Here is a 27,135-nt window from a genome sequence, read left to right on the forward strand (position 1 = left end):
CCAATAATATTCACTGCGCAGCATTTAAAGTAGAGCGGTAGCTTCGAGAAATTCTCATGTCAGTTTTTTTTTCGCGCAGCATTGCCAATGCTGCAGCGGGCTGTCATTGTCTGTCTAAAGCAATCTAATTCCAAGGTGATTCTTTTATTAAGCTGAACAGTAAAGAGCCGCGCCCCTTTCACAGTGAACCTTACCGTAAACGCACCATACCATTCTGAAGCGAAGACACACAAAATCTTGCATTTGTCCAATGTATAAGCAAATAGACCACACATACTTGCTGGTGTAAGCCCTGTAATGTGTTAGCTAACTACAACGAAGCTTGTTTATTTGTTTGATTTCATCTGAAAACCATTTAGCAACATCTGATTAGAATTAGATTTTTATCTGTTACCTATAGTTGTCATTAGGCTTTCTCCAAGACTAATCACAACTAATGCAAACCCTGACAAACACAGGCGAAGTTTTTATCTCCAAGACGATTATATATCGTTTAAGCCTCGTCGAACGGGTGAACGAAGTTTTCAGAAAATCCACACGACTAGTTACTGCGTACTCATTAAGGAAGATTAAGCAGCCCGTGTAACAGCGTATAACAAATGAACCTTTAGTTAGGAGCCCAAAGCCAAATTATAGATAGTCCCCGATACCTGGGCAAGTGACGCTGCGCGACCAAGTTACGCAACAGAGATAACTCATTGCCGCACTTTTACGGTGCTGCCTCGCGAGCGATAAACACCCGTATCCTGCCTAGAGAGCGATAAGAGAGTGAGCGGGGGGGTTCAGCAGCCTTTTAAGTCTCGTCCCGATGCATGCTTGTCGACTCGACGAGGGAAACCGGGCTTTGTTCACTTCTGCCAAACCTTCGCTGTGCGTGTGTGTGAGAACTCGCTCGGGGATGTCATTAAGACAAGGAGGGAGTGAGTGGGTGGGGGGGGGGAGACGGGCCACCACCGACGCCCCCTCCCCCACTCCTCCGGATCATCCTCCCCCCTAAACGGAGTGCCCTACCGGTCCGTGTACGTGCACTGCTGGAGCTCCTCGGGCGATTAATTAAAGGAGCGTTGCACCGCTAATTAGGCCTGCTGTTTGGGCGTCGTCTACGTCGAACTATCCGGCCGCCCACTCCAGAGTTCGGGCTCTTCCTCTACACCACAGGTTTGAAAAATGCGCCCTCTAAAACAAGAGGGGAGGAAACAAAGCTCAGTGCTTACTTAATGTGCTGGGCCTGGCGAGGACGATCGAGGGATCGTGTTAGTGTCAGCCGCGTGTGGTCCCTAGTCCGTGCCCCCCTCGACTCGCCTGTTCTTACCGGACAGGCTGTTGCTGCGAAGGACGTCAGCGGGCGCCCTTCTCCATTTGGCGACCTAGCTTTGTGTGTCCGTGCGCGTCTCGTTCTTTCATTTGCTTTTTAGCTAGGCGCTCTCCAAACGATAAGTATTTTTTGAACTGGCTAGTTGGTTCACTCGGAACTTAGTAAGCGCGTCCGATGCTCTGGAGAGGTCGCGTTATTCGAAGGTTGCAGGTTCGGTAACATGCCAGCGGCAAGTTGTATCTTCGTCAACTTTCATTTAATCACACCTAATCCCGGCTGCGGCGGCTGCATTTCCGATGGAGGCGGAAATGTTGTAGGCCCGTGTGCTCAGATTTGGGTGCACGTTAAAGAACCCCAGGTGGTCGAAATTTCCGGAGCCCTTCACTACGGCGTCTCTCATAATCAAATGGTGGTTTTGGGACGTTAAACCCAACATATCAATCAATCAATTATTTAATCACACCTATATACCATAGTTTGATGGTTCTATTTCACCCAGAAAGAAGAAGCACACACCAATGTTATACAACCAGTTTCGCCGGAGCTATTACACTGAACTCTGAAAGAGAAAAGAAGTCGAAGGACCAAAGCATATAGGATTATTGGGAAACCGTAATCCTTCATTCCAGTATTCTTACAAACATCGGAGAGTGATTTTAAAGGGAAGAAAAGAAATGAACTACAACAAGCAAAGCGAGCAACTTCAGGAAGTCTTAGGAAGTGTATGCAGAGCCTATTGTCAGCCTCTGTTCACCGCACGTGTCAAAGACGTCCCGCCGTTGGCGCCGTCGTCAACTGAAGCTCATCACCCCCCGCCCCCCCCCCCCATTTCACCTTCTGAAAGCTCCCCTTCACTTCAGTCCCCCCCCCCCCTCCCCCCGTATCTTTTGTCGATCGCCATCGCCTTGTATTCGGAGTTAGCGAGGCATGGCGTTCAAATTGCGCGCGCGGAAGGAATAGGCCCGGTCGTCCGTGCTCAAACGCCTCCTCTCCTCAGGAGCCAGATAAGTGTTCGGCGCGGACTGCACCCAAGGTTGCCCTTTTCTTCCGTCTTCGACTTGTGCCTTTCGCTGCCGAAGTGAACCACCACCTTCGTCTCTTCAGCTTCACTATTTTCTTAATTTTCACCATACAACTTTTTTTTTTTTTTTGCCGAGTTATTCTTTTCCGACAAGAAAGTGTATGCCCAACGGTCGTCGTTGTGTCAAGTGTTCGTTCGCCTTTGCCGCTTTTCGGCAATTTTTCGTCCTCGCTTTCTGCTTGCGTGAGCTTATTTTTAGCGTCGCCTGAACACGCTCCTTTGTTCCCCTGCCTCAAGTTCGCGACAATTCCCCTGTTCATTCACTCGCTCTATTTCTCTTCCTTTTTTACTCTTTTCGTTTTCACATTTCGCCCCTAAGCGACTACCCCGCCTGATTTTATTTTGTAAGTTCTTAGCATGTTTTCGGTTTCTCATCCCCCCACAGCTCACATACCCCATTTATTTCAGTTATTATACCGTTTTTTTTTTTCTTTCTGCGATACGCGGAGTCTTAGAAAACGCAGAGTGTTGTCTCCCCCCCCCCTCCTTAATGGCTGCCACAAAAATACCGAGTGTGTGTTCTCTTGACGGCTAACAATGGAAACGTCAGCGAGCGACAACTTTCCGCGCAAGGAGAAACATCTGTACAGCTGTCATGCTCGCTGCAGGCCAACGCTTGCCACGGTTCGCCGAAGGTAGGTACCTTAGGAATCTTCGATTTGGCTTGCACTAGTTCAGAAAAGTGCAGGTGCAGAAAAAGCGGTGCCAAGCGGTGCAGTGAGCGTGCAGCGCCGGTCGAGCAAGTGCAGGTGCAGCCTCAACCACGCCTCGGCACTAGCCGACACTAGCGCGCGACGGCTACAGCCAAAACGAAGGCGTGAGTTGACGTGAGTGCAGGCCGGAGAACACCTTGTAGTGTAAGCCTAAAATAGCCGCCTCCGCCGCCTTGTCCGATCAATACACGGCCGTGATGGCACTTCTTGTGACTGCGATGGAATTGCTGGACTCGAGCAGCGACGACGATTCCGTCAGCGGTGCCGTTTGCAGTGACTGCGACGATGAGTACGACGATGCGTGCATCTTGGTCGCGTGCGCGTTGGTGCGCGACGATGCCAACCGTGTACCCGGGTACGAAAGCATTATCGGCAGGTACCATGAGTATGAATTCAAGCGCCTCTTCAGGCTGTCCAGGGAGACTTTTGATAGTTTCAGTGCCAAGTTCAAGACTTCAGCCTTCTACCCAAGGGCAGTGCAAGGCCGCCAACAAATCAGTGCCGAAAAAACATGCCTCATAGCGCTTGTGTACCTAGGCTCACAAATATCTATGTACGCCATAGGCGACAAATTCGATGTTACCGAGTCGTCTGTTCATGTTTGTGTGACACGGGTCGTTCACTTCTTACACGCTATTAGCGATGAGATAATTTGCTGGCCTAGTAGCGCGGAAGTGACCCGCATAAAGAACGGCTTCCTCGCCAAAAGTAAAGGCAAGGGCCCAAGAAACACCATCGGCTGTATCGATGGATCACACATCGGGATACTCACTCCAAGCGAATCTACGCAGTCTTACTTCAACCGGAAAAAGTGGCCTTCGATAATCCTGCAAGGAATCTGCGACGACAGGAACAAGTTGCTGAACGTGTTTATTGGGTTTCCAGGTTCGGTTCACGACGCCCGTGTCCTGAGGGAGAGCCCCTTCTTTGCACGCGCAATTCAGGAATGTGAAGACAATTATATACTGGGTGACAGTGCATATCCACTGATGCCATGGCTCATGACCCCATTCAAGGACAATGGAAGTTCTTTTCCTACGTGGAAAAAGAGCTTCAATAAACGACACAGTCAACAACGAGTGCTTATTGAGAACACCTTCGGCCTGCTTAAACAGCGTTTTAGGAGGCTCTACCTTGTTGATGCAAAAAGTGTGCAACAGTGCTGCTATATAGTTATGGCTGCGTGTGTGCTACACAACATGTGCAACGATGAAAGGGACTTCCTTGAGGAACTTGCAACGCTTCCCCAAGAAGAAGATGTGGGCAATGATGAAAGTGCAGGAGATTTTGATTGCAGTCTGCCAGGCTACAGTCAGTCTCTGCGAGAGTTCATTGCAAAGGAACAGTGCTAGAAGTTCATCTTTGCTTCGCGATTTATTCAGTGTGCAAATGTTTTGCGAAGTGGGGTGCCGCGTCTAGAAGCAATGTTTTTTTTTAACAAATTAGATGGAGTAGACACTGCTAGTGTTATAAAAGTTTATTGCCCATATTATAACCCGTCCTTATTTGAGAGTACGTCGATCAACCGATCGAATCGCTGCATGCGCTCATCATGCCGCTTTGCCTTTGCCTCTTCCCATTTTTTTCTTTCCTCCAGTTGTTTCACTGCTGCCTCCTCTTGCTTAGCTCTCGAAGCTTGCATTTTTTCTAATGCCTCCAAGAGCGGCGTGACTTGGGACCTACTCTGGCGCTTCCTTTTTGGCGTTGTGCTGCTCCGAACTTTGGATGCTGTGTTGCACTCGACTGGGACTGCTGCATCTTGAGGTGCTTCAGTGATGCTGGTGCTGTTGAAAGTAATTGTACAGGTGCCATGTCATTTCCAGGCTACAGCACAAATTAAGTAATTTTTACTTACTCTGGACTTGCACTAGGCAGGATTGTTTTTCCAGGCTCCAAGAGCAGCCTTGGATTTACACTATGTTCTTTTTCCAAGACTTCTGCCAGCTCTCTGTAATAGACACTATGAGAATCACTGAAGATATGAAGACACAATCGTAACTTACTCTTCATATTCACAGTTCACACGGTGGTGACCTGAAGAATTGTTGTCTTTTTTTGACTTTTTATATGCTCTGTCCAGCGACTTCCATTTGTTTTCCACTTGTGTGGCAGTCACGTTGCACAAGAACTCCGTATTGATGGCCTCAGCCAACTTCTTCCACAGAAGCCTTCTTGTGCTAAACAAAAAAGCAAAGCACAGTTAGTAGGAAAGAAGGAAGCGACGTAACGTGACCCAAGTCTTGCAGTAGCACATGAACCTTTCCTTAGTACTTCATATGTGTAGCTTTCAGGGATAATTGCTAGGGATGTTCGATTATTCGAAAATTTTGGATAATGAATCAAACAGCACTGTATTCGGTTCCTAAGTCGAATCGAATTGCACATATTCTAAGTAACAAATATTCTTTTAATAATCGGCACTGGCGGGAGAACCCCAAAACAACGAAACAGCTACAAGTCATTCTTTCAATCCCTAATGTGACCTGTACGCAGCCCAAGCTTTTGCAAGACTACCTACACTATATTGATTGTCGAATGAATGCGCTTCTGAAAGCTCCATTCTTGCTCAATTTTTACTGCACTTTAGCTGTATCGCATTTATCAGCTCCTGTCTTCGTCTTGTAATAACCAAAGGTGGGAACTACGAGTGCTTGCAGCTTCACGACTAGCAACAGATACAAGTTTTGCGTTTGCGTAAATTGTTCTTGCAGATGTAAATTTCAACGCCCATTGTTATCCGCTTTTAGTGCGCAGGCCATGTTGTGATGACGGGTTGATCTGCTCCGTTACATATTTAGTTGTATCTGCAATGTTTGGTTGTAAATTGTTTTGTTTTTGTGTCCCAATTTTATTTAAAGTGAGGTGACAAAGTCTCACGTTGATAACGCTAGTCAATGCCGTAGTTGAACCTACAATTACAAAATGTTACGAATATTCTAGTTCCTGCTGCATACGAGATTACCTTAGTTTTCGTAATTGTGGTATTTTGAGTAGATTCAAACTGACTGTAATGGCCTTTGTCGAAAGTTTGTGACTATTTGTTTCAAATAAAATGTTCTGTTCTAAGGCTGTTTTGAAAATGGTCTACTTACTATTCAAACAGTATTCAATTACTATTTGTATTCTATTTGGTGCCATTACTATTTGACTCTTACTTGATTAGGTTCCGAAATTCACTATTCACACACTTCTGATAACTGCGAACGTTCTTTTTGTGCGGGAAGCATTATGTTGGAGAAGTTGAACATTGTGTAAATCACTCTTTTGGATCATAAAGCTTCACTAAGGAGACAGCCATATTCTAACCTGTCTTTGCATTGTAAAACATGCAGCTGCGCAACCTTGTTTGCTGACACGACGGCGCAGTCTAGGTTCAAAGATAGGGTAGCACGTGTCAAGAAGCATATCTCTTTTAACAATGAGCTGCACCATCTTGAAAAGTGGCAGTGCGAGAGAAATGCGGACAGACAGTGAAGACACAAGGACTGCAGGGCGAGACTTGCTAGAGATGTGCCTCAGAATAACAACATGCAATTCCCTCTAGTGCAAATTCTCAAGGCAGCACTACACTTGCAACATGGCTTGAGCTTGGAGGTGCTGCACCTTTTCGGCAAGACAGCGGTTGTGCAATGCCCAACACAAAAGCACCGTCGCTGTTTTTGAAGATCACTTGACTTAATGAAACATTACGAATGCCTTCGTTGTGTATATATGTGCGTGACTATACATACTGTTTGTGTGTATATGTAAACGTATATGTCACAGTCAGGCGCATAGCCAAAATTTTTTTTCAGTGGGGGGGGGCAGTAAAATGTAAATTGCTGGCAGTAAAATGTAGGCAACAATAACCATCGCCATTGTGAACTTCATGCGCCCTTATCTTGTTGGTGCTTGCCTAGAGTGAAACGGAATAATAAAAAGCTGCAAATAATTTTGGACATAGGATGACATACCGAAGTGCCCTGGTTTTTCCCACCAAGTCCTTCATTTCCGAGTATTTGGCGATGAAGAACCTTGTTTTTCGGGCGCTCCAAAGCTCTTCCACATCTTCAGCCGACGCGGCTGCTGCTGGAAATGCGGCTAAAGCCCCATCGCTGTCAACGTCGCCGTCGCAGGCAGGAGAAGGCGTCGGCGGTTGTGCCGGAGGGGGGTCATTTTCACGATTCCCTGCCATGAACCGCAACGTAACGCGCTTGCCGTCTGCAAGGGCGAAAACCAAGATTAAAAATACCGACATAGCATAAGCAATGCTACGAGGCTGTTTGCTGACCGACTACGACTCCTGGCCGCTAACCACGTTTTTTGGCAATGCATGCAGCCTGACTTACCTGATGCCTCATAGACGTAACCGTTGGCGTCCGTCATAAATGACCCGTCGGGATTGTGAAGTGCCTTAACTTCCTTTTGAACGCCCTGAACAACTATTTGCAACGTCGTCTGCTCTGGCCTTGGGGGGACGCCCGCCATGCTGCACTACTCTGCACCTGCTTTGGAGTGCGTGCACGCCGGTACAGAACTCGTCAGGAACTAGGCTTACACCTAGACAAAACGAGGGAGCCAGTGCAGAGGGTGCGACAGAGGGCGCGCGCTGCTCCGGCAAAACGAGGACGAAGGTGCTGCACCCTTTGAACTGGTTCAGCCGGTGCAGCCAAAACGAAGAGACCTCTTGTTTGCAGAAGAAGTGAACCAGATACAGCAAACCGTCTATATTCATACACGTCAGTCAACCCCGGTTGTATCTTGTTGGCGAGGTGTTCACTGCTATGCACACGATGATGCGGGTTCGATTCCCTGTCATGGCATTCACATTTCCATGGTAAATGCTTAAACATCCGTGTATAAATACGAACACCTATCCACGCCCTTTTCGCGCGTGCCTGAATGCAGTCGTGTAAATCTAAGACATCACATGGGAGAGGGGGGACAAATAAAAACGAGATGGTAGCCATGGCAATATATAACTATGGGGCGCATTTTTAGGTATACCGATAATAAGGATGTGTGTTTAAATTTAAAAAAAAAAGGCGAGCATTGGTTGGCGCCTCACCTAACTTTTCTTGCAAACCGGTCGAACCACATTTTGCAACTTAAATACCTTCTTAGACAGCTGATGAGTATTGAACACCGACACACGCAACAAAATAACAGGCGTTTCAGAAATGAAATGCAAAGTATTCGGTATACTGCGTGAGTGTAAATGACTACATATGAGATCAAAATATGCGTTCGGCTAGCGCAGTTCAGGCTACACCAAACCGTCTAGGAATTCAAACATGTTTGCAGAATGAACATCAATAAGAGTGCGCCCCCCCCCCCCCCCAAATAGTCTGAGATCAAAATATACGTTCGGCTAGCGCAGTTCAGGCTACACCTAACCGTCTAGGAATTCAAACATGTTTGCAGAATGAATATCAATAAGAGTGCCCCCCCCCCCCCAAATAGTCTGAGATCAAAATATACGTTCGGCTAGCGCAGTTAAGGCTACACCTAACCGTCTAGCAATTCAAACATGTTTGCAGAATGAATATCAGTAAGAGTGCGCCCCCCACCCCCAAATAGTCTGAACTCAAAAGAGTGTTCAGGATCTATCTTCCTCCTCCACCTCCGATTTACACCGCTGCGTGAACATGTATTAACTTCCAAGTTCGCCAACTCTTCCATATCAAAAACGCGGAGAAGAGTTAGTTTTGTTCGTATACGTTCGTTACATAGTACGCATACCTTTTAAAGGCAAAATACCATGACTACAAGGTCACCCTAACAGTCTATAGACTATAGGTATACAGTAATCCAGGGCGCGTGTGGCGGCCATTGCGCCGCGGTGGTCACCGTCGTCGCCTGCTTTGTAATTTGCCAGAGCTGGCACGCCCACAACTGCTACCTCTGCGCGCGTATTGGGCATCGTTTGCGTGTCAGACTACCGCGCGGGGAAAAAGAAGCCACGACGACGATCGGACGTAACAACGAGGAGGTAGAAGCTAAACTATCCGCGGGTTAATAGTTTGGGGACCGCGAGCGTCGTTGTAAGAGTACCCCGCGCACGCAAATTACACGAGCCCCGTCTATGCATGTATACCTACATCAGCCTGTAGCCACTGAGCCCCTCCCATCAAGAACGCGAGCTGTCATTAATCCTCGAAGGGACCTGTCACATGATAGTACGACCCCGGGCCGATCCTCGTGGATGCGCGGGACAGGCATCAGGTATACCTTTGCCGCAATCGTGCTTGCAACAATGAAATACCAATAAGTAATGAGGAGTTATTAAGACTAATCGAGAAGAGGGGTCATGCAAGGGGCTGTCAGCAAGTCCGTAAGCCAAAAGCACAGACCGCTGTATCCTTACAAAGCCTACCTAAACATCATATGTATCTCAACATCCTACATCTAAACATCCTATATTTAAATATCGTATGTATAAACTATAATACGATTCGTTACAGCAGGCACGAAATCTCCACCAAGGCTATCGGAGTTAGCCATGTGTACTTTCTTCTGTAATTACTCGTTAAAGCTACAAAAGTGATGAAGGAAAGTAAGGTTTCGTCTACGAGAGTAAATGATAAATTCCACAGCAGCTTGACCATTTATATGGGACAATCATGTATATACGGGAATTGCCGCTCCCCGTTAGTTTTCTGTCGACGCGCACTAAAGCCTACCGCGGGACACTCTGACCACTGGCATCCGCCCCCCCCCCCCCCCACCCGTACCGACATTTTAATTGTATATGTGCACGTATACCCACGCCTATTCCAAGAAACACGCTAACATACAAATGGGGTGCTTGATTGACCTCGTGCCACGCCCATTCCCACCACGAAAAAAATTTCTGGTTTTGGCACGCAATCATCATGTGTCGGGCTGATAAATACAGCTGCAATCAGATAATCTATCTATCTATCTATCTATCTATCTATCTATCTATCTATCTATCTATCTATCTATCTATCTGTCTGTCTGTCTGTCTGTCTGTCTGTCTGTCTCTCTCTGTCTGTCTGTCTGTCTGTCTGTCTGTCTGTCTGTCTGTCTGTCTCTATCTATCTATCTATCTATCTATCTATCTATCTATCTATCTATCATATCATTCGTCCATACCGATGAAGCATCATTTTGCGACAAGCAAATTTACACTTCGATAGCAATTTTTCTGGCAAATGCGAAGCCAGCGAAAGAAAGAAAGAAAGAAAGAAGGAAAGAAAGAAAGGAAGAAAGAAAGAAAGAGGTCAGGAAGACGAGCGAACGGTCTCGGCACTGTCAACGACGGGGAGACCGACAAGGTAAGGCGAGACTGCGCACACAACGTCAAGGGCGGCTTAGCGTCACAATCGGAAATTTCGGGCGTGGCCCAGCGACACGGGGAGACGTGCTCGTGTCGCGCGGCATCCCTCGCTCATTCTGTGCGCATGAATCCGCAGTATTTGAAAACGCGGGGCGCGATTTTCACTGCGCAGGTGCATTCTTTGTTGTTGTTTTTCTTTAATCGTGCGAGCGTGCCGTATTTGCTCGAACGTATACCATCAGTGTCAGTACCTTCGGTTCAAGGTCGAAGGCGTTACGGTGGTGAGACATGCCGAGTGAAGAACACGGTCACGGGTTCGTACACACCGCTGCAATGTCCCATTTACGGCGCAGCAGAGATGCTCAAGACTGCCCACCGCGATCCATCTCAAGCACTTCTCCGGAGTAGTAACAAGGACAACGATGTGGGTGTACGAGCGCGCGACGATACAAGCCACTCAGCATACTATTAAGGACCAGGCACGAGCAAAGGCCGTTAAATTAAGGTTTTTCTTGCCTCACCGTATCTTTTTTTTTTATTTGCGCAACGACCATGGATTTGTTCGCGACAAATTTTGACCAGAATCTTTCAATGGAACGCACGGAACTTCTCAGCTTACTTTACCTTCATGAATTCCCACATTTACTCATCTTACCCGTGACTGAGCATCAAGAAAAAGGTATCATGATTACAAGGTTCGCAGTGCAATAATGTTAAATACAGCTTAAGAGTCACGCACACAAGTACACTCAAACCTTTCCTTCAATACCTCTTGAGTTTAAAGAGATGCGAATTCTTCTCGCTATATTTCGCTCGTTGATCCACCCGTAACTGTCAAACCTGAGTGAGGCACACATTTGTGCATTCGCGTCCGTGCTATAAGCGAATAAATACGGCATAGTTCCATGCGCGCGGGCGCGTCTGAGGTATAAACGCACGACACGTAGGGTACGGTAGGCTTTTCACGCTCGTCGGCCCGTCGGATTATGGCAAAGCAGTCGCACGTAACTCGCATCCTGTGAGACCTAAAGCCCCCAACATGTCACTCAAAAAAAGCGTAAGCATGTGCCGAGAGCTGCCACTCGCGTCGCAAGAAGAGCACGACATTTACGACAAAACCAGGTCATCCCCAAATACTTTGTGTATGGCTTATAGGAAGCGCCCTGTTTGTTTGTTTGTTTGTTTGTTTGTTTGTTACAATCGAACCGATGCTGTGAATAAAATGCGGAATTATCCAGACGTGACGCCCTCTGCATCGTGCTCGCATTCGAAGTAAGACAAGCACGGTTGGCAGCACTCGAACCCGGGACCTCGAGTTAAGCTGAGGAACAGTACAACCGATTGTCTATACACACAGTACGCCCCCTGAAAGGTGAATTTTTGTCATCATATATTTATAACATCAATTCCCAAGGTATGTGGGATCTGCCGCATTTTATTTGTACGGCGCAGATCCTGTTGTTTCATTAAACTCTTTCGTGCAACTACAGCAAATGTGCTTAGGTGTAAGTGTGCGGATATACGAACAACTGGATTTCTCCGGTTATAACCACATTTCCCGCTAGGTTAAAATGAGGCATCAAACTAAGCGCAGATACGCGCAGAACACTCAGGAAGATCCGTCGCATAAACCAACAAAATGTCAACAAGTTATTCACGCCACAACTGCGGTGCTTCTCCCCAACTTCCAATGCATTGAGGTCAAGCCCAACTTCCAAGGCGCCGCCCTACCACTCGAGTCCTTCGAAAATGTCTATTAAGAGAACGAGACCGGACGCGGCCATCTACATACTCGCACGTATACAAGTAGGATCTCGAAGTGATCGCAAACATGGCGGAGCCGTTCCTTCCTTTCTGGTCTTTTCTTTCTTAATTGTTTTGTTTTTGTGCGTGCGAAATTAAGACAACGTACACGCACATGCGCTAGAAGCACGCGCAGAACCACACAGCTCTCGCAGAAACAACGCGCACTCCAGCAAAGAATCTGGTGCGTGAGTTCATTTGCATAACGACGAAGTCCGAACCGTTCCCCGCGGCTGCGGCTAGCGAGGCTATGCGTGCGTCAGTATACGACTACGAACGTCGAACAGCACTCGTTGGAACGGCGGCACAAAGTTCAGACCATGCTGAGAGAGCGCAAAAACGCCAAGAGATCAAACCCACGGCAAGGCTCGCAAAACGCAGACACACAACAGGCACGTGCTGTATGCTGTATAACTTACGAGAGGCGCTCCGGTGCCCGAATCTAGGCCGCGCTAATCCATGCACGCTCCGCGCGCCACCCCGCGGGCGTTGTCCGCAAGTTCGGGTCGTTCGACTGTCTGGTCACTCGGTTTTGTTTCTCAGCCGGCGCGACCGGCCATTCGCTTCCATTTCCTTTTGTAATGGATCTCGCCTCGTCTCGTACGCCTCCTCGGTGGCTCGCATCGCAGTTGTAGTAGTGTAAGCGCGATCCACGCCGTTCGCATGAAACTCGTTGCGCTGAGTGCATCGCGGCTCGTCGCGAGAGGCGGGCCACAAGTGAAGCACGCATGCACGCCCGCTTGCGGTGTCCTATACGTACGCACGAACTTCACGCGCGACGCGGCAACAGCTGCAACAAAATGATGGGTATCCGAACGCTACGCGCTGAGTGTACAGAGCGACCCACGTTGGCGACGCCACGAAAGTACCGTGGCGCTATCGTCACATTCCGAGCCGTCCACTTGATTGTTCCTATAAAAGCATCCGCAAGTTCAAACACTGTCAATACGCAGGCGGCACAGGTTTCGCGAAATTTCTTCGAAAAAGTTGCCGTCAAAGGCCTGAGGAGGCTTAAAGACTTTACTGACACGACGAGCCAAAAGCGTCTTTTTGCAGTCGTCTGCTCATTTCGTCTGCAGAACCCCGCACGACTTCTCGTTTAAAGACGTGTAGCTTGTTCGCAGACGATCCGAGTTCCCAATGTCCTCAGGCACCGCCTTCTTGGTGCCGCACGCGAACAGGTTTCCGAAGTTGTGCTCAGTGACGTGGAATAAAGAACGAATTTCCTGCTTACAAATTTAACACGGATACCGCGAGTCTTGATCGATATGCGTGGTTTGACGTCACAAAACAACCATATGATTATGAGAGACGCCGTATGGAAGGGCTCCGGAAATTTTGACCACCTGGGGTTCTTTAACGTGCGCCCTATTCAGAGCACACGGGCCTACAACATTTCCGTCTCCGTCGGAAATGCAGCCGCCGCAGCCGGGATTCGATCCCGCGACCTGCGGGATCACAGCCGAGTGCCTTGGCTACTAGACCACCGCAGCGGGGTACCGCGAGTCTGTTAGTCGAGTTTAGTTAACGATGATGCATAGAAAGTGCCACCATCTTCATGCATTTGTTAATATTAAATCTTTCCATATACAATATTGAATCTTTCTGTAGCTACTACAATATACAGATGTGCGTCGAGTTCATTAAACGTAAGCGTGTATAGAACGCTGTGACGGATTTCGTAACGCTGTTGTTTTCCATGACAAAGTGACGCGAGGCGCTACAAGCGATTCCCGCGCACGAAGAATAACAGCGGTTCAACCAGACGCCAGACGACCACGTCAATTTGACGTCACCGCGCGCCAAATGTGCGCCAATTGTTTGCGTAAGAGACCAAGATGGCCGCGCCCATGGTCTTTCGCGTCGTCTGTTCTCGCGGCCTGCAGCAGACGACGACCGGTGCGCCGGAACGACCGAAATTACAGCCGAAGCGCTTGCACGCGCACTGCCTGCCATTCGCTGCCTCAATTCCTTACGGGGCTACTACCTCTGCTTGCATACCTGCTTCTTCGCCTAGCGTGGACGGCTATGAGAGAGAGGGAAATACGGGGGGCGTCGCGAGGCACGCCGGGATGACTAATTGAGGCCCCAGATACGCAGTGGCGTGCGCTGCTCCGACGTGAACCGTAAATAGAAATCGGGCGTTGCGCATGAAGGTTAGGAAACATCTCGGCCAACCTCATACCCCTGCCCCCTTGTCTAACCTCCTCACGCAACCTCCTCTCTCGGACATCCTGCCCCGAAACTCATCCTACAGCCTGTTTCGGTCTTGCGTGATATTGCTTACACGGCCCCTTGCGTGATTTGAGCGGGGAACCAAGCCAAGGGCCGCGAACGGTCAGCACAACCGAGTGTTTGTTAAACCAATCGCAACAAACACACAAGCAAACAGAACTAGACCACGCGTTGGGGATAGGTTTAGCGACTACATATACTAAACATGATCCGGCATTTGGAAAACTTACCTAATCTACGATCTTCTCATGTTCTCTCACACGCGATCCGAGAAAAGAAGATAACACAGAAGGTTTTCGTACGTCGCAACAGGAAAAAAAGGGCGGAAGGGGGGAGGGGGGAGCAGTAGCCAATTTTCAGAAAGATAACGCGCGTACGGAAGGGGTGTGTTATAGACCACGCTGGTGCGTGAGTGGGTGGGGGAGATGGCTATTTCAATGGGCGCTCGCGCAAGACGATCGGCTTTATCTGCGGAAGCATCGGCTCGGGCCGGCTAATGTCTTAATCCGATGCGCAAATGGACGAGTCGCTGCTGCTCCTCTCTTCTCCGTTCAATCCCTGGCGTTATTGTATCCCACTGATGACGTTTCTTAGGGCACTTCCTGCGAGCCATTAACTTAGTAGCCGTAATAGTAACAGCGACGTAGCTGCAGTCGTTTCAATTTTTTGTTGTTATTACTTTTATCTCTGTATCGGAGAAGTCTGTCCTGTGTGATGCGTGCTACCATGCTCCTAGCTTACGCAGAAGAGTACATGGCAACTGCAGTGCTGCATAGAACTAACGAACAGAAGAAGAAAACAAGACAGCGAATATTCGCCGCTTTTAAACAAACACACAAACAAGCTAAACACAAGATTGAAACGCACTAATGCATAGTTCGTGCAGGCTTGGATCTAGCGTATAATACTCGACAGCGACACAGAGTTCGCAGTAGAGCAGGAGCTACATCATGATTGTTCCTTATCAGCTCATTACCAAACCACGCCAATCTTATCACCGTGGACAATCACGACAAACGTACAAACATTTCTAAAAGACATCTTGCGGAGCTCTTTGTTGTCAGAGCGCGCAGAAGGAAACGGAAATCTTGATATGACCAATCGCACAAGAAAAAAATATTAAAAATAAATAACAAGTTCGCAAAGTTAGAATAAAAGGCGATCGACAGAAAGTTCACCGTCAAATCGAAACTAGGCGCAAACGGCGTAGTTCTCAAAAAAAAAAAAAAAACATCATTGATAACTGTAAGAGAACGGCAGTGCTTTTACAGTGACAAACTCGAAAACATACTGCTTGACCAAAGTTATATTTCGACTGACTACCTCACTGATCCATCGACTAAATTAAATATTTCAATTATATCACAGAACACTTACATCAGAGAGAAATCAAGCCAATAAATTAAAAAAAAACTCGACAACATATTCGAACTACGAGACGCTAGCTCTCCCCCCCCCCCTTTTTTTTTCTTCCTTCAAGTGCTCGAATTGCAGCAGAAACACCATCTCCGCGCGAAATAATTTCAGGGGGAATGGCTTCTAATCAAAGCGTATGCTGCTTTTCGCTTGAAGAGGTTTAGAAACAGCGGTGCTTAAATTCAGACGGTAAACGTCGCTTATATAAGCACTCTCTCCCTGCAGAGTCGACAAGCCAGCGCGCGATAAATCAAGTCACTCGCTGTCCAAATATTTTCCTTTCGCATACTATTCTCTCCTAATTCTTTATAGCGTACTACTAGAGTTCTTTTTAAAGATGAAGATCAAGAGCACTCGGCCAAACACGAAAAGGCTCGCCTTTTTTTGCCAAATACTTCCTAAATATCCGCCTTTATTCTAAATAAGGGACACGGAAGCGCAATAAAGAAATTAAAAAAAAGAAAAGAATAGGAGCGAGTGAACAGAGTTCCGGCGCGCAAACACGTCTTTCACGCAAGAATAAATCAAAGACGTAAAGATAGGACAAAGCAAAAGGGAACAAATTAAATAAGGAAAGAAAGCAAAGAAGCTTTGAATACTTTTTTTTTGTTCTGTTTACCTCTTTCGTCGGTCGAATAAATTTGCGCCCCAACGCGGGAGTTTGTTCACAGCGTTCGCATAATGGTATTACAGTTTTGCGTCTGCGTATGTGTGTCCGCGTCGTTCATGTCCTAAAGGAGATTATACAGGCTGATGTGATTATTAACTATAAATAGGCGTGCCTTTTTAACGCAGCGTGTTTTAAAGCAGTGTTCGTACGTCCACGTCGTTGGTGTCGTAAATGAGCTTGCACATACAGGCTGTTGCGATTGTTATTTATAACAGATGTGCCTTTTCGGCCATAAAACCCGTCCTTTTCGGAGGCAACGGTTTTCTTTAAAGACGATAGTCTTTTTAGATATACTTGAAAAAAGAAATTTCGATCCATCCATCCATCCGTCACACGATTCAGCTACCTGGCCAAAGCTTAAGCGCTTGCTGAACGCCTAGCCATCTTAAACTGGTGGCCGCATTCATACTTGGGAACAATGTCGATCAAAAAGCGAATGATACGCATATCTGAGGCGCAACATCAATACGTAAGTATTTTCGCTCCGTTCTCCTCTCTCCCTCTCTCTCATATATGACCTAGGCGTTTCCCGAGGTGCAATGGGGAAGGCTGGAGATGCTTATCTCGCCTTACGTATTCTAACTTCCGCGTTCGCGTACTGAAGAAATACAGCTATGACCATCACACGAATACAATCCTCGGGAACTGTCGTAACGTATTTTATTCTCCCTCCATACGTGTGTGCAATCTCTTGAGACTTCTTCAGTATAGGAACGTACCCCACGCGTGCCGCTATCGCTAGGTCCCTTGCCGGAACACCTCTCAGTATTTGTAAGTATAGTGAAACACGTTACCGAAGTACGCAACTGCAAGCATTCACTACGCTTACTGGGAAGACTGTCCTGAGATAGAAGGAGTAACCTTTACACAAATACTTTTGACAGACAAGATGAAGTCTGCTTGAATTGATAACGCGGCACACCTTGCAAATTCCACTCTTGTTGTTGGTCGTTGTTGCTACTGCTGCTGGTCGTCGTTGTTGCTGCTGCTGCTGGTCGTTGTTGTTGCTGCTGCTGGTCGTTGTTGTTGTTGCTGCTGGCCGTCGTCGTTGTTGCTGCTGGCCGGTTCGTTTCTGCTGCTGGTGGTCATTGTTGTTGCTGCTGGTCGTCGTCGTCGTTGTTGCTGTTGTTGCTGCTGGTGTTGCTACTCCTGTTGTTGTTGTTGTTTACTTGTGCTTCCCTGTATAGACCTCAAGGTCACGCGTCTCCTAACGACGTTGTGCAATGCGGACAAAACAAGTCCTTGCTTTCTGATTGCCACGAAGTAATGACGAAGCCACGCATTTCTCATTAGCGCGTTGCGTGCAAAGGCATTTTTCCTCCCTGTACTCTGCGCCTCACACGTGATAGCGAATCGCGTCCGACGCTTAATTGCATTACCGATCTTGCTAAGCGTGTGCGCGTAATGCACCGCGCTCAGCGCGTGCTCGTTTGCGCGCAGGACCCTCGCAGAAATCTCCTCTGACGCAAAATAAATCACGTAACGCAAATCCCGCAGGAACTCGCGGGAACTCGACAGAAACACCTTGAGGAGAAGACTATAAGCACCTTCGCGAGAAAAAAAAAAATCAATTGCATAATATCACGCGGAACGACGCAGGTACCCCGAACCACCGCGGCTCATCTCAAAGTAAAACTCAGTTATCAAAGGCTGCGGTGTAAGCGATGGCAAAATAAACAGAAAAATAAACTCGTGGATCAATGCGGAGTCGACCACTTCCGCGCGAGGGAAGCGTAGTGGTTTATACGAAGGATTACGTAAACGGCGCGAACGTATATCGGTGCTGTTGATCGCTCGACCAACTACCTTAACCAGGCAACGAACAAGCCATTAACTCACCTGTAAACAAAAAAAAAAGGCTTTATAAAGGGGTATCTGAGGAAATGGATTAAACAGGAAAGGCCGTGTGATTAATAATATCAGCGACTCGCAACAGACACAAAGCGACTACAAACTATAACTGTTGTTAACATACAATGTACCCCAAACTACGATCCGCGAAATGTGGCCATGCACTCTCTTCGAGAAGTCTACGTCATTTTACTTTTTCACGATGGACTGAAATCATCTTTTCATTCTTCATAGCAAATGAGGTTTTTAATTAGCATATAGAGGTTGCGTAACTAATTATGCTGTAATTAGGTAAACTGTTTGCCTAATTGCAACATGTTTAGGAACAGGGCACCGTCATTTCGCCGTTCTTCGAAGCTCAACCTGCAGGGTACTGTCGACTCAGTTCGAGAGGCGGGAAGCAAAGCACAGGTCTTTATCCTCAATTCATCACCCACGCTATTTAGGCTGTCACGTGGCACCCGAGGCCGCATAAATCACCACGACGTTCCCGACGATGTTGGTGGCATACCCAGGCGAAGTACCGACGCATTTAAGAGATTCTAGATTACGTTTGATGAGCGCTTTGATTATACATAAAGTAGAGGCGGGGGGAGGGGGGGGAGCAAGTCGGCCATAAACCAGGACAGAATGAACCCGAAAAACGGCCGCGGAATTGGGCAAACTTCCAACGATTTCCGCGATTGCATGAGAAACGGCTATAAAAACCTGATAGTCACGCAAGAGAATTGTAAATGCGAGGGGGTGACTTTGAGCAGGGTGACCTTGAATTGGGAGGGGGAGTGACCTTGAACGTTTCTCGGGAGGCGGGCAGTCGTTTTACGATGCGTTTTGCTCCGAGTATGCTCGTATACCGCGATCTCACAGAAAACTGCAGCAGAAACAATGCAAAGGGCAACGAATGTGTTCGTTCTGGTGTTACCGGCTTTTGTTTTCTTTTTTTTTTTTAACCACTTATCTCGTAGGGCGGTCGACCTATACCGCATAAGAAAGCGCCTTCCGTGGCATGAGGAATACGTATCTCACGAGAAAGAAAAAAAAAGAATCTTTGCTGGAGTTGGGATTTCTCGGGACGACGGTTTGCGATGCTCAGGAAAGCAGGCACGCACACACACACACACGCACGCAGAGAGAGAGAGAGAGAGAGAGAGAGAGAAAGCGGAAAGAATATGCTTCGCAATTTGCAGCAATTTAGCAATTATGCGGAGGCCGTGAGAAAAGCAAAGGACACGTGACCCCTCTCTCTCTCTTTGTGAAGCAGAGTCGCTAGGCGTGCCAGCACGAGCCGTGCGTGTGTCGGACCGAAAATAAATGCCAGCTCGAAAAAAGGATGGGAGCACTATGCAAATTTTTGTCTTGTCCACGCAGGAGTGCGCACGCGACCCCCCCCCCCTTTCTCCGCTTTGTTATGTTGCTGTAACGAGGAAAAACTAAACAATAACCAAAGTTGTTGACGATGCCATACGCGCGTTCAGAAGAGCACAAACTCGCAGTAGGGAGCACGGGGTTATACAGTGAGAACCCAGCGAATTTCACGCACGGCCGAGTTCTATGGTGGGGGAAAAGAGCTAAACGAGTTGATTACAGTACGGCAACTCCGGACATCCCTATGGAGGTGCGGTACGTAAGATGAAGTTCACTGTCGTGCATGAACCGTTCGTCGATTGCTTGTTTTCAAGGAATTAATGTTACACGTGTGTTGATGAGAGAACGCGATGAAGTTGTCCGTATGTTCCTAAAGAGAAGAGATACCCTCAATTCGAGAGGCACGCCACCTTTTCGAATATTATTAGCTTATAAACGCGACCACTTCTGGAAGTATATATGTATAACATACAGGTCAAGAGAGAAGCTTCCGGGCAAGATCAATACAATTGACTGAGGGGAAAGAAAGATGGATTTTGTTTTCCATAGTCTTAGACAAACACACCAGGAACCGTAAGACCATTCTCTCTCTCTCTCTCTCCGTTTCTATATGTTCTACTGAAACGGAGACATATTACCGAACCATCAATAGCACTCAAATCATATCGCTTAACTTGCGACGATCAAGGTTAAACTCAAAAAGAGGTCAATGGCAGCTCAACATGTAAACGCAAGCAGCTGTAAACGACTGCCCTGCATGCGTTCGGCGCGCATGTAAATGATCATATGCCGAACTAATAGTATATATAACCAGCCCTAACGCCCCGCCGCGGTGGTCTAGTGGCTATGGTACTCGGCTGCTGACCCGCAGGGCGCGGGTTCGAATCCCGGCTGCGGCGGCTGCATTTCCGATGGAGGCGGAAATGTTGTAGGCCCGTGTGCTCAGATTTGGGTGCACGTTAAAGAACCCCAGGTGGTCTAAATTTCCGGAGCCCTCCACTACGGCGTCTCTCATAATCATAGAGTGGTTTTGGGACGTTAAACCCCACATATCAATCAATCAATAACCAGCCCTAATAAACGGAGCGGACAGCGTCACGAGCTGTGTGTAATTCGGTCGCCGCGAGACTATTCGCTCACGCGGCAGTGGCGGCAGAGATCGAATCGCAGCTCGCTAGCTGGGCTTTTGGGGACGGGTCAGCGTAACCCCCGTCTCGGCGTCATCGCGTCCACGCATACAGCCAACTTGGACCTCCACGGCAACCTGTAGTTAGGGCGAGTGCACGGTCTCGCGCCTGCGCCAATTGTACACGACGACGTACGAACAACGAACGACCCGAACGTCGGCAGACGCCGGGACGCCCACAAGATGACCATCGAGGTCGGCGGGTTCGACTCGTCGGGGCAGACGTCGTGAGCGACCCAACCTCGCAACGCATACAAAAAGGGAACAAGACCCGGCTCGGCCGCGTTGTTGTTGCTGCATGGGCGTGCGTACTCCGTAGGCATACAGACGTACACGACGAACGCACGACGACAAGTCGTCAGGAGCGGCGGCGGCTCTTATGCGAAGGGCGTGGTGAACTGCGCGAGCATGTTGCAGTCGAAGATGCGACGGCGGCGCGCCTGCCAGGCAAAATCTTTTATACTCACCCCCCCCCCCCCCCCAAAACTCCGAACCCCACAGAGATGCGTCCGTGCTCGTCGTAATGGGGACACGTACGTACACCTGTCTGGTTTCTTCTGTGCGCGCATACATAAAACATCGCACGCGCTCCGACCAAACGCGCGCATGCGCAGACCATGTGAAGGAGAAGAAGCGACGGGAAGAGCGCCAAGTTGCAAGAGCTTGTGCCGTGGTCACGGGGCGTAGGCGATGCGCGATTCCAAAAGCCTCCCCGTCACCCACCCACCCCCCTTACTTTACGGCTAGAGTGCGAGCGTTGGAACGTTATGATGCTTTGGGGGGAAGGAGTACCGTGCAGCGAATCCTAACGCGGGCACGCTGTCGCGAAAACCGTCTTCACAGATTTCCCTGATATTTCTAAGAACTATTCCTATTCGGAAAACTCCATCAAACCCCTTCTTTAAAAGCAAAGCTATGAAAAGCGTTTTTCTGTAAGCCCTTCAAACATCGTACACAAATTTTGTGAGAATATGCACCATCATGATTGAATGCCACGTCGGTAATTAACATTTGTTCATGTTCGTGTATATGATGGTCATATACTGTAAAGTGATACGCTGCTATAGGTTATGAAAAAGTATTTCTTTACATAGAAAGTCACTGGCAAAACACTGATTTTTTCGGCGATGGAATACAGAACACAAAATGACACTTGACTACACTTGTCTGCCCAGCCCCCACTTCATATCAATGCGAGTAACTATGCCTAAGGGCCGGGTTTCGAAATAAATAAATTACCCCGGAAGCGTAGGAGCCGGTAATTGTTGTCATCACCCATGAGTAGCAACCGTATCGTAAATCGAAATTAACCAAAGAGGACGAAAAAAATAACTTTTTTTCCGTGGGTGGAATATCGAACCCACAACCTTCGTCAGTCCCACACTCGCATACCAGCTTACGCCACACTGCACCGTACATCCGTAGAAAACCGCGAAGACACACACAGCACATCACATCCAACAAACCGCCCCGACTCGGCCGTAGGAAAAAAGGCGTCGTCCACGCGTCAACCTCGTGCAGAACGTGCGCCTTGCAAGCCGCTTCTCCGCGACGCCCATGGCTGGCTGACGCGCGCTCCGAGAGACAGCAGCGCACTGCGCGCGTGCAGTAGAGGAACCGCGGCATTAAAGCGCCATTAAGGGTGGGTGCGTTGTAAAAGGCCCCGCCGAGATAGCATCGAATGCAGAGGCTGCCTGCCACGTATATACTGCGAAGGGACGCAATACGAAAGGCGGAGACTGGTCTCGGTCTTGAGAGGGGTGAGCCCGCGAAGAAGGCGACGTCTTCTCGGGCCGGGAAGAACAACGTGGGATGCAGGTCCTGTACCGCGAGGCGGGTGCAGAGTACGTTTTAAGTGCGCGCAGGCGATGCCCCGGCGAAGAAGGCTGACGTTGTTGTTGTGAGAGGGCGTCGGTGGCGTTGGTGGTAGACGTGATAGCGACGCGCCCGTGTAGCGGTGCTTCTTCCGAGCTGGTGCGGGAGTGCACCAGTGTGCTTACAACACTTGGATCGCCCTAGTGGGAGGGAAACAATGCACGGTCGCACATGATTGACACACAGGTGTTCCTTCAAGAAGACGATATTAAGGACAAGAAGAGTGGCAGTAGAATCAGTAAGGAACACCATATTTGGAAGGCAGTGACGGAGCTTTTGAACAATCTAAAGCATGTAATTCCGCAAGGCAAAGATAGCGTGACTGAAAGAGAAAAAAAAAAGGACGGATTTGTTAGAAGCATATTATTGGACCGCATGTGCAGCGACAAGCTATATACTAGCTGAATCAACAAAAATCGCAGATTGAGATTCCACGAGCCGACACATGCGTTAATCGCAGACACGTGCTCCGAAATGAGCAACATCATGTCCATCGGCCACAGTGGTAGAGCAGACACACCGTACGTAGTAAGCGGGAATTCGAATGATGCGTCAAGCCACCGTAGCAAAGAAAACGTAAGAGGCAGTCACGGCGCGGAAAACCTATACTGCATCACCAGCGAAGTGCTCAGATTACGTCGCAGGGACGTGCAGAGACATAAAAGAAGGACTGAAGAGACCGGCGGCAGTCATTACTCCTCTTTATCTGCAACAGCAGAAACTGGACCGGCGCTCAGGAAATCACTGAGCGCACGGACTCATCGCTCCCCAGCAGCAGGCACCGAAGTGAACCCCCCTATCAGTGGTCAGAGGCCACGAGCTGGGGGCAATCAACGCTCATCCGGCTTCCACCTTACGACGAGCCCTTCGGCATTCAAAACACCCCCTTCTTTTTACCCCTCCTCGCACCCTCTCCTCCCGAACCCCCGTGGTGCGAATGCCAGCAATACTTTCTATACATGCCTATACGAAACACCGGACAACCACGCAGCTTGTTCGGCTACTGTCCAGGGGACATGCGCACCGTCGAGATTTCCTCTTGTGTACGTACGCCTTTCCGTCCAGAGGGCTGTCCCGTACAGCTGCGTTTGGGCAACGCTATCTCTCCGAAGAGTGTCCTCCCCCTTCTTTGCACACAGCCCCTCGGTAGAGACCCAGGTGATCTAAGTTTCTCGCGGACAGCGGCGCTGATGTTTGCCCGGTTGCCCTCGGGGCCTCAGGAGGGGGTCCTCCACCCCCATAGCTTCATTCAACCGAACCGTACATCAATCCAGCGGGTACTAAAACTACATACACTCACATACAGACAGATGGATAGATAGACAACGCCCCGAAGTCGGGCACTATAGCTCGCCCCGCTCGCGCCGCAGGTGATCCCGTGTTTGACCACGGAACTTGGGTCCGAACAAACCTCCCGCACGTGTGATGGGGGTGGAGATGGAAAGGGGGAGGGGTGCGAACGAAACCCCGGCAGCGCGTATTGAACACGAATCTCGAGCGCGCCAATGGTATTTGTAGTTGCCTTGGTCGTGGTGGATTCAAGCGGGTGCAGATAAGACCTCACAATGGAGGGCTAATTTCCACGCGACGCGAATGAAACCGAAAGGACAGGTGACCCACCCCAGCGCGGCCTCTCCCCTTCCCCGCCAGCCCCGCAATTGACCGGTGTGCGATCGACTGATATGCGCGGAAGGGGAGTTCGTTATGGCTTGTTAGTTTGGCTATACCATAGTGGATAGCGTACGGCGTCGTCTGACAGCGCGTAATCACGAAGGAACAGGTGCGGCATTGCGTGCGTGTTTGTCGCGCCAGCGTGTCAGTAATCTTTTCTTTTATTTGTTGCCGAAGCCTGCTCTCAGTTTACTTTTCGTGCAGCAGATGTTCACGTCGATATGGCGACCTGCCCGCTGGAATGTGTTCCAGCTCATCGAAAGGGGCAGCGCTGCTAGTTATCTGCGAGAAATCACGGGCAGGAAGAGTGTCAACACCTTTTACGCGCAGTCGTCAAACACATTAGTGATAAACATAGCGACGCGACGATAGTGGCAAAAGATGTGGACTCAACTGCGCAGGTGTCGTGGCTACCGAAGTTTACTGAAGATACAGGTGGAGAGAAACAAAGGGCAGGTGCCCAGTGTAAACTATTGTAAAAAAAAAACAGGAAAGACCAGTGAAAAGAACAAACTTAAAAGAAGCAAAAAAAAAGGCAAGTGTCAAACAATGTAAGGGTTATATTGGTCAGAGCCTATTCTGTCTATCATCCACCTTGCGAGACTAGACATTCATGGCGTTGGCGAGAGCGCACGTCTTTGTGCGAACGGATGACCAAAGGTTCAAAGCTATCAAATATGCAAAATACAATGGACCGTTGCGCGACAGCAATGTTCTTGTTTACAGCCGCAACAGTTTCAGTAATCAATAAAAGAGCATATGCCTAAGAGTAGTACCAGCAGCGGGAGCAGCAGTAACTAGTATTACCACTACTACTACTACTACTGTGTAGAGTAGAAGTCGTAACGAATCAAGCTAACCTTTATGCAGAATGGTGAACTAACAGCTGTGCAACTAGTAGCAGCAATCTATCAATATGTGTTGTATTAGTAAAGCGTTGAAAAAAGATCATCTTCCTCCTTTGCTTCCTGTATAGGGTCGTGTATCTGACACTCTCGACGGCGCAGACAGGACGGCAGATCCGCGCCGGCCTATTTGGGGCCCCTTACTTGTCGTGGGACATGTTGTAGTACAGTACGTACCAACCATTCTTTTTTTCGTTGCGTGCCGTACACTTACACAGAGTCTTCCCGAACCGCGCCCGTACGTCGCCCCTCGCTACAAGATGTAATTTTCGTCCATTGCTCGGGCAACGCAGCACTCCGCGCACGCATGGGCGGAGTGGACTGGCGGTGGTGGCCCTTGCCCCCTTTGGCCATTGCCGCCGATGTAGCGACGAGGAAAAAAAAAAGGCCGCCCAAAAGTCCGCTTCGACTCCCGTGCTGCGGCGCCCAGGAAGAAGACCACGACGGCGCGGCGGGAGACGAGATAATCGAAAAACGGCCACCGCCGCACACGGCCCAACGCGTTTTCGGCGGCGAGCACCACCGCCTGGCTGCCCGTGGATTTGGCGGCGGTGGCGCCCGTCCGAAAACGCCCTCTTCCGCAATGCTCGATTCGAAAGGGGCGAAGAAGGCTTTACGAGGGGGGTGAGGGTACCGCATCCACGGTAGTATAAGCAGCGGGGGTTAATAAAGGTGTGAGCCTGATTCGCAGCCGAATCGTAATAGAGAAGCTATGGGACGTGAATTCGAATCCAGATATAGTTGATCGACGTAGCGCGTTTAAAAAACATATAGGACAAGGGAAGGGACAGAAGGGAGCGCTGATAAAGTGACAAGGGAGATTATTGAAGCAGAAAAGATTAGTAGATTAGGGCTGAACTGCGTCAGCACTCCTTCTCTCGGTCTTTGTGAAAAAGAATTGTCGTTTTTGAGAGCATAAGTTTTTAGCGCATGGCAATAGAGGGTTTTTCATCTGTTTATCTGTTGTCTTCGAATTTCGTGAGCATATATATGTACGCTCCTCGTAATAAAGATTTTGTTGGAAGTAAGCGCTCCCTTCTGTCCCTTCCCTTGTCCTATATGTTTCTAAACGCGCTACGTCGATCAACTATGTCTTACCAACATGCCCAACTTTATACTTTAGAATCCAGACTATCGGCAACCACGTTTACGACGGGGGGCGAAATCCAAGACCACTAGTGACAAGTTGAATTCGGGGCTTCTTGATTTTAGCGTCAAAAGAGACGAGAACGTATGAGACATGACGGCGCAAGTGCTATGGAAGCGCTTGTTGCTGGCCAAGTTGGTAAATAATATAGACGACACCTCGATTACATTGCTTGTATTTTCATGCGTTAGTCTTGTTTTGGCGCTAAAATCAAGAAGTCGTGCAGTATTCGCCTATTATCTTAATCCACCCGAAATCACCCCCCCCCCTACCCGCACCACCTCCTACACTGACTCTCATATATTCACACCGTCCTTTTCACACGTACCACCACAGAATTAAGCTAACATTATTTTAGGAAGTCCTCCACAAAAGCGAGAGCCCATGCATTACTGCATGAACTCTACGGTGACGTAGTAGCATTCGTTGCCCATGTCCGGATATGACAACACCCAAACGAACACAACCAAGATGATCCCGTAACGAAGCTCCACGGCGACTTCAGCTTTATCTCATGAAATTATTAATGCTTAATGCTCATAAATTACAACTAAAGTAATCTCTTGCTGTTCAAGCAGCTGTCATTTCTCATTAAAAAGATATCATTATATACAGCACTC

The 27,135-nt window shown here is 48.6% G+C and overlaps 2 protein-coding genes across 7 annotated transcripts in view; both read right to left on the reverse strand.

Moving 5' to 3' along the window:
- Positions 1-27,135, reverse strand: part of LOC119181497 (latrophilin Cirl) — a 721,750-nt gene that overhangs the window by 95,687 nt on the left and 598,928 nt on the right. The window lies entirely within an intron of this gene.
- On the reverse strand, positions 3,514-7,393 carry LOC142774588 (uncharacterized). Of its 2 annotated transcripts, XR_012886456.1 has the most exons (3): positions 7,063-7,393; positions 4,965-5,286; positions 3,514-4,893 (listed from the first exon to the last, which is right to left on the reverse strand). XR_012886456.1 is itself a non-coding variant. In XM_075875076.1 (2 exons), exons 1-2 carry the CDS (start codon positions 7,344-7,346, stop codon positions 5,109-5,111), a joined length of 462 nt encoding a protein of 153 aa, XP_075731191.1. In that variant the 5' UTR covers positions 7,347-7,393; the 3' UTR covers positions 3,514-5,108. The 2 variants fall into 2 exon arrangements, 1 of the variants encoding a protein (XP_075731191.1); XM_075875076.1 differs by having other exon boundaries at positions 3,514-5,286.

This window comes from Rhipicephalus microplus, chromosome 10 (assembly GCF_043290135.1).
Source record: "Rhipicephalus microplus isolate Deutch F79 chromosome 10, USDA_Rmic, whole genome shotgun sequence".
Lineage (NCBI taxonomy): Eukaryota > Metazoa > Arthropoda > Arachnida > Ixodida > Ixodidae > Rhipicephalus > Rhipicephalus microplus.